Source organism: Nanorana parkeri, unplaced genomic scaffold, assembly GCF_000935625.1.
Source record: "Nanorana parkeri isolate BGI_ZX_2015 unplaced genomic scaffold, ASM93562v1 scaffold794, whole genome shotgun sequence".
Taxonomy (NCBI): Eukaryota; Metazoa; Chordata; class Amphibia; order Anura; family Dicroglossidae; genus Nanorana; species Nanorana parkeri.
In genome coordinates, this window is record NW_017307062.1 from 710,404 (window position 1) to 719,088 (window position 8,685).

Genomic DNA, 8,685 nt, shown 5'->3' on the forward strand with positions numbered 1-8,685 from the left:
TATATATATATTATATTTTCTAATGTACTGTAAGGACATGGCAATTGAATAGCTTTAGTCAGGGAATGATAGCCGCCAGTGGCAAGATTCCGCAGATCGCTGCTGAATGTAAATGCAGCAGGTAGTGGGCTGGTGAAATAGCCAGCCTGCTTTTTGCCATTCCAAATTGCAATAGCATGCTGGTTATTGCACCTGCCTACTGCTTGCTGTTCTCTCCTCCCAGCATGGAGGAGAGAGCTAGGGGATCCAACCAACTAATCGATTATGAGAATAGTTGTGAACTATTCTCATAATCGATTAGTTGATTGCAGCCCTAGTCTTTTTTTTGTTTTGTTTAGCATCCCCAGCACTGAATACACAGGAGCACTCGGTACAGAGGCTTCCTGTTCATTCACAAACTGTGGAGGCATAATACTCTCCCCAGTTATGAATATACAGGAAGCCCCTCTACTGAGTGCTCCTCTCCATTCTTAAACTGAGCATTTAGTGAGCTTAATATGTCCCCACTTATGAATGAACAGAAAGTGATGTAGCTTACTCTGTGCTTGGTTATTTACAAACTGCAGTAATCAATACGGATCATTGCGGTTTGTTCTGCACATTATTTGCTGATCCTCCGCTTGGCATCCTGAAACTCCGCCCAGCACTGCCTCGCTCTCCATTCTGACAGCAGATCTCTGCCCAAAAAGATTTGCGAGTCCCAGTGGACAGTCGCCTTAGTAACAGCATGCAATGCCAGGCTGCAGCAAATAAGACGAGCAGGGTACCATCTTGTATAAAAAAAAAAGGGAATGTACTCTAAAGACAGTCATAATTCTGCCCCTGTACAAAACACTTGTTTGGCCACATCTTGAGTATGCGCTTTAGTTTTGGTCACCCGTCCACTGCAGTGATGTCCTTGAGCTGTAACGAGTCCAGAGAAGGGCAACAAAACTAAATTATGGGAAGAGATTGCAAGCGTAAAATTTGTTAACTCTTGAAAAGAGGAGACTGATGGGGGACATGATATTATTGTAAAAATGGTGATGAGATGATCCGTAAACTTTTTACTGTTGGTTCAATCAAGAATCTAAGAGGCCAGAAACTGGAATAGAAAAGGTACACACACACACCTTAATGGTTCTGTGTCTTTATTCAACCTTAAATCTATGTAACTGCAGCCAAACATCTGCAGCCGATAGTAAAATCAACTTTTCCTGAATATACGGGTGCTGATGAGGGCGACTTGGATTTTGGCAGACTTGGTGAGGCTCGGCGGTAATGCCAGCAGTGTGTGGCCAGATTTTAGATGTCTTTGGCGCATTTCCCCCCCATTGGACGTTTTCTCCTCGCTCTTGTGACAACTCTAAGCCCCGGTTCACACCTGGGCGTTTTGTAGCGCGTTCCTACGCTCTGCAAAACGCTCAAACACCGAAATCCCATTATTTCCTATGGGTATGGTTCACACCTGGGCGTATTACAGGCCGTATGAACGCGCTACAAAACACCCTACGCCCAAAGAAGTACAGGAGCTTCTTTGGGGCGTTTGTCATGCGTTTCCATTGGGATACAGCCAAGTAGCCCGCGGAAACGTGCGTTTTTACCGCTAATCGCGCGACAAACGCGCCTTTTCGATACGCCTAGGTGTGAACCCAGCCTAAAATATAGGACACAAGTACAAAATAGAGTTTGCATAATTCCAGCAATGCACAGAGCAATAAAAACTGTCTTCCTTACTTTATCCAAAATATATAAGAAAAAAATAATTGTCCTTGCATACTGTGACGAGAGTGGCCAAAATTGCATAATTCGGTGATGAATATTTTGTGCGGGAAACAATTTCTGTTTTATGTTTGTGTCACTACTGCACCTTCATATTGCATAGAAAGAGGATGTGTTCTATAGTTCCAAAGGTAGCTGAGAACGCATTTATTTCAGTGCACCCAAATTTACAAGGCAACTGGCATTCTGGCAAGATCCCCAAGTTTATCTGTGCTTACAGAAAATGTAGTTAGTGTTAAGAAGACTAGTGCATCCCCTCCCATGAAACCTGGAGGCCCAGGCCAAATTTAGCCATTTTAGTATGCATTGGTTAAAAGCGCAATCATTCTGGGACTATTTTGCATACCTAAATTTTCCCATGGATTTCTAGATGGGTATAAGGCATTTAAATGGCACACCGTTTTAATACACTGTTTTAAAAATATAAGCTGACAAAAATCTGAAAAGCATTTTTAGTTTATTGCTTAAAGGAGAATCATAAGGAGCTGTAGCTCGCAGTATACTGAGCTTTGGGTGACGAGAGGAAGCTAGTTTGTGTCCTCCCTTTACCCTTAGGAGAACTATGGGGGAAAGCACTGACCCCATAGTTCTCCTTTTAATGTATTTTGCAAAATGAATACAATTTCAAATATCACAATTATTTTGTCCTATTTATCCTGAGTATGGGAACACCAAATATGTGTGGGTTTTGAGTCATACACCAGCACTTTATTATCAATAACTGCATGCATTTTAGATCTCTAGATATTAGGCATTTTCGAGTGCAATGGCTGTAATTGACTTGTTGGCCTGGGACTACGGTAATATATTGGAGGCCATTGCCAACAGGATAAATAAAATATACCTCTGTCCACTCAAAACACACACATTTCTAGGTAAATGGCGATAAAGGAAGAAATTAGTTTTTTTGTTCATTAAATGTTTTTATACTTTTTTTTTTAATTAATCGTTTGCTACCATCACAAGAGGGCAAATAGGCCCCTTATTTGATGGAAGTATTCAAGCTGAGCTCATTCTTTATACCATTGAAATATAAATATTATTGGCTATTCAATTTCCAGCTCTCCACTTGGAGTGGTTTAATGGTTGTAGCTCAGGTCCATAATGGAAAGCCATTTAAGTCCAAGTTTGTTGTGTCTTCAATTTTCACTCTAGGGGAAAAGGTCTGTTTTATTGAATTGCCCTTCTTCCTAATTTGATGACTTGATTGTGTGCATCTTTTTGACATATCTTTCAGATGCTTCCCTTTCAGAAGATCCAGCATAGTATCACCTCACAAGACCATCAGCCAACACCTGACAACTGTATAGTCAGTATGGTTGTAGGCCAGCTTAAGGTAAAAGTCTGTGTGGCATCATTTTTAATAATTTTTATTTTGCTTTTGCATGGTCTAAAATTTAAGCTATGAATGCAAGTTTTGCGTGTAGGTTTTCCCAGTGACTCAAGCTTGACTTGCAATAAAACTAACAGGGAGTTGAGTGTGAATTTATTTAAAAACAAGAGTCTTAAGGATAAGTTCACACAGGTGTTTGGTCAACGCACTGTCCTTTTTGGAGCCTATAAAATGCTTCATATGTCTATCAAGCAGTTATAATGTATTTAGCAAGCTTGGTTTTGATGCCCATCAGCACCTATCTGTGTTTACCATTGCCTTCAGAATTTTGAAAAATCAACATCGGTAGCTTCCTAAACATTATACCTGTGTTGAGAATCATTGGTGTTTGAGAAGCATTTCTTTTGACATCTAGTAGAAGAGTCAGGAAGTTTCCACTGGCATCAACATCCGTGGAACATTTTTTGTGGCATCCACAGTAAAGTGATACAAATGCTTGTCTCCAACATGAATGTGTACTAATACATTAACTTTTGTAATTTTAAGGCCTTTTGCCAAACGCTATGCAAACACCTGCTCTCAATACCTGTGTGAACACATACACAAAGGAACTTATTGTAGTCTTATCAGCTGTAAGCTGAACTCCAGTCAGATATATAACAATTCTAATGTATGCAGGCATGCTTTTATGTAATACAATTATTTGTTTGTTTAAATGCTGCTAATGTAAGCACAGAGAGAGAGAGAGAGAGAGAGAGAGAGAGATTTTTCTTGACGTGCCGCCCGGATTCCCGATTGGTTAGGAAGCCACTTCTACTGTCGTGGTAAACAACCCGCTTCCCTATTTATAATGGTCTGACCCTCTAGCAACTTCAGTGCGAAATTATAGCTAATTTGTCAACAAACGTCAGGTGGTCATAATAATCTGGCCACTCGTATTTGTGTACTGATATATACTGTATGTACAAAAACCAGTTTGTTTTATTATTCTGTTAAATTTATGGTAGCATAAGTGTTTAAAACATGTAAATATTATTTTTTTTTTGTTAAGTTTAACTATGGGTTGAGTGAATTACACTCATCCCCATAGTTAGAGCCGATGTGTGACATTGAAACTGTTCACATGTTGGCTCTATTGATCGGGAAGTGAGGGAAAACATACCGCCATTCGCTCAGTTCCCGATCATCTCCCTGAAGAAAGGGGTGACTGTCGGTCACTGCTCCCCACAGAGATTCCCTCCTTCCCCTCTCCAAACCTCCAGCGCTCACTGGAGGGACGGACGGGCATAGCTGGCTCTGCCTCTAGATAGTCAATCAGCCAGTGGGGTGGATCTCGGCAGTATTGTTGGGATCCGTCCCGACTGCAGCCCTCAACATATAGCATGCAATAGCCCGCTCTGTATATTGAGTTTTGGTTCACAGGGGGACGTTGTTATATGTCCTCCCGTGACCTTAAAAAAAACTATGGGGGGAAAAAAAGGTTACCCCATAGTTCTCAAGCTTTCTTTTTTTAACTAACTGCCTCACTTGGTACCAGAACGTTCATTTTGACATTATGATAAACAGGACAAATTGTAAATTGCAAAATTGCAATTTATAGCGTCAGTTAAAGGATAATTAAAGCCTCGGGTGTTTTTGCATATATCTACCGCTAGCAAGCAGTAGATATATGCAAAAAGTGTAAAAATCGCATTGCTTCTCGGCCTTTTGGCTAAGATCAAGTGTAGTATCTGTTCTTATCAGTTGTTGGAGGGGAGAGGATGTTGCCACCCGATGGGAGAACATTCTAGTACCCTCTGACGTAATGGTGGGTGTCGGAGGACGGTTCGGGTTCGGTCCACTGCTAGTTGCGTCAGGCCCTGATGATCGGGTAGACCCTAGACAGTGGGAGGACCCCCGACGGCACTACCTCCTGATGTGAGCGGAGAACCACAGGGTCTGGCCAGAGGGCTGGGGGCGGCAGAAGCCCGTGGTGTTGTGCCCCCTGGAGGTGGCGTCCCAGGGGTGCTCAGAAAGTCACATGGGTATGGGACCCCATATGACTCACTGTAGCACTTGGTCACACACCACATTGCAATTTTCTGCACTTCGCCTCCAAGACAGGCCTTACGGCTAGTCTGGGGCAATATTTTTGCACTCCAGCCCCTAAGTCCTGTCAGAGTTGTGCACTGGCACTTTAGATTTATTTAAGCACTCTATCCACGTTTGGCACTTTTTTTATTTAACATTTTCGACCCACAGATGCTGAAGGTGCAGGTTTCTTCAGGGCCTATTCCTGACACTGGGAGGAGATTCTGTGCCTCCTATGGGGTTCTCTTGTCTCCTCCCACCCAGGAAGGGGGTCTCTCTTCGGGAGAGCCCCCTTGCCTAGTACTGTGAGGGACCTGTTGCGAATGAAATGGATCCACCGGCCTTCGGGTTGGTGGGCCAACAGTCTCAACCCCTGTCTGGAGCCTTGCACCCCGGGGGGTCGGGAAAGTAGGTCCCTTCTTTTGAAGGACCTTGCACCCTTGTGCATGTTTTTGTGTGCTGTGATTTCACGGTTGCACTTTTTTTGTTCACAGGGGGAAGTTTGTTTTTAGAGGCCAGATAGGGCTACATATTTATATCCCATATATGTACCTAACACATCAATTAGGACAAAAAAAATATTTAAAAAAAAGAGGAAAAAACATAAAGAAAACTTTTTCCCCAGTTTTGATTTTGTAGTATTTTTTTAAAAAACAGCACAGCAAAAAAAAAAAAAATGCAATAAATACATTCATTTATTTGTCCTATTGGAAAAACCTCACATTCCTACGATTTTAGACATTTTTCTGTACTTCTCGGCCTAAAACTAAAACCTAACATTTTAATCTTTTTTTTCTCTTAAAGTGGTCACTTGGCATACAATGTCACCGTCACTAAGTGACATACTTAGTGACAGCGACATACTTTGAACATCAGTGTCATGAGGGGGTTAAAAAAAATTAACCCCTTAAAGTGAAAAACAAATCTGCAGCTCAGCTGCAGATTCTCATTGTAATGGGTTAATTTTTATATAAATTATAGTATAAAAAAATATTTAAATATATAATTTTTATTTGTTACATTTATTTGATTTTTTAAAAATGTTTTTTACGCTTTTATTATTTTTCTTTTTCTTACACTTTTCACTATTTTTAAAAAAACTTTTTACATTTTTATTATATCAAGCAGTCATTGTGAATTCATCTCACTATTACTGCTTGATAAATTAATCAATTTTTGGTTATTAGGCTGCTTCAAACTAATGAACAGCCAATAATAACCTTAGTGACACTGATCCTGCAGCATTTCAGGATCAGCTGTCACTAAAGGTTTTCTGATCGTTACAACAACGATCAGAAAACTGAAACATTCTTTCAGAATTATGTATCTATTGCTGAAAGTGGAAAAAAAAAAGCTGGTATACGATGGAGCTTTCCCGATCTATAGCAGCTGCAAATGTGGCTCTTCTTTCACTCTGACACCCGATTCCTGAATGGGATCGGGTGTCTGAAAAAGGTAAACTCTTTCATTAATGGATGCCTCTATACTGAGGCATCCATTAATTTATGGTAACCGCTGATTCTCAGTGGTTACCAGCCTTCTAGTGCAGCAAATAACGCGTCCCGTACAGTGTACAGGGCCAGTCATTTAAGCACTTTGTGACAGGACGTATAGTGTACGTCTCCCGTCACGAAGGGGTTAACAGACCTGTAGCTAAACATGCCACATCCTTTTTTTTGGAAAAAGTGGCACTTTAAGGTTACTGCCATTTTCACCCTAAAATATGTTGCAGTCTTTAATAATGGTAATATGATTGATTTATTTGTATAGTTTAAGTTTAGTCAAATGGGGTGGGGGGGGGGCTTAGAAGTTTACAATGCTTTGCATACTTTCTACTATATTGTAGTTGTAGGTGGATTTTCCAATGATTGCAGTAATTTTGGTATTAGGGCAGAATACTTTTTGTCCAGGACACACAGCCGCATTAAGTAATGAGTGTCCCACAGTACCCTTGTTCCCTACATTCTAGCAGTACAGTTGGTTGCTAATTGTCCATTACAACTACAGAAGCACAGAAGTCACTATTATACAGAAACCTTTCTATTAACGTGTTTTTCCAGTTGCCATGGAATCCTAAGTAGTAGAACTAAAGGAACTATTAAGGATGGATAGGTTAAGCCTATTATGATTTATTATATTATTGGTAAAATATAAATGCTCAACACTGAATAATAGTGTTAAATATATTATAAGACCTTGCATCCCTATGTGGCATGTGGCATCCCTAATCGCTCCACTGAGAAGCAGCAGCTTGCATCTGTGCGGTCAGATAAACACAAAAAATAACATTTGAAAGCCGCGCTGTGTGAATATGATTACAAAAGTACCAAATACAACTAATACTAACAGTGAAAAATGTGATACAATATAAAGATAATTCGCAAAAGAATCAGCAGTATATCCAAATATACAAATGCATGCCGTAAAAAACATACACCCTAGTGAGAACAGTGAAAAAAGTGCCTAGCAAATGTCTATAATTCATGAATCTTCAATGCCCATCAGTAAAAACAGAAGACATCTAGGTGGATGAAAAATAATCCCAATCTCCCATGACTGTCACCAGAGGAATCTTATGGAATGCACCTCACCTTTAATCGAAGACCCGTCGGGGTCTGTTTACGCTGTTCTTTTTAAAGCCTGGTAGAGGAAGTACCCGGCACCGAACACCTCCCAGTAATTCCTCTTCTCAGTTACGAACGCCTGGTGACAGCCTCCGGTGTTAGAACAGCACATTCGCCCCAATAGACAAAGTATCAATGAATAAACGGGAACACTCGTAGTGTAGATGGTTTAAATGAAAATTAATATACTTTATTAAAAAGCTACTTGCATTCCATAGAAAAAAAGATAAGCATCTGATAAACGTTCAACAGCCACCAACGCGTTATATGATCATCCAGCTCCTATGCTCCACCCTACACATGTTGCGTCAAAAGGCGTGACTTCATCAGAATCATTTTTATCGATTTTAGGACCACCAATAGACAAGACAGCCTCCAATGCTTGTGTGTCTGCTCTGATTTACTGTATGGTACCTAAGGACTTCCAAAATATGTGGTGCTCAAATTGCAACCAGCTTTGGAAAAATAACCAGCGATGCTTCCATTATAGATGGGATGCTTGAATCAAATTCTCTATAAAAAAAATAAAGCATCCTGGAACATATCCGATTGCTGTTTTACCCCTAGTTTCAATACCACTCTTACCATCTTAGACAGAGTACACTTCTTCTGATACCACTTCTTGTTGTTTTTTCTCTCCTTATTCCTTCCTCCTTACTATTTCACCTTGCTCTACCACTTGTACTACTTTCACATTACGTTAGAATGATGCCTTTTCATTTGATTACTACTGGGGCTTTTTATTTTTGTAAATGTTCCCTTCCTGATGAGCATTTAGGAGACCTGTCACTTCATATCATTCAAATATGTGAAGCGGCGTGATCACCCAACAAGTAAAAAATATGTGCAAAAACCAAATATTATAGTGAACAATACAACAATACTATTGTGAGATAT

The 8,685-nt window shown here is 40.3% G+C and overlaps 1 protein-coding gene across 3 annotated transcripts in view; it reads left to right on the forward strand.

The window, feature by feature from the left end:
• Positions 1–8,685, forward strand: part of NUTF2 (nuclear transport factor 2) — an 83,018-nt gene that overhangs the window by 53,220 nt on the left and 21,113 nt on the right. For all 3 annotated transcript variants that reach the window (XM_018564911.1, XM_018564912.1, XM_018564913.1), the window contains one exon: positions 2,999–3,097. In XM_018564911.1, the coding sequence (XP_018420413.1) occupies positions 2,999–3,097 (99 nt within the window). The remainder of the gene's footprint in view (positions 1–2,998; positions 3,098–8,685) is intronic.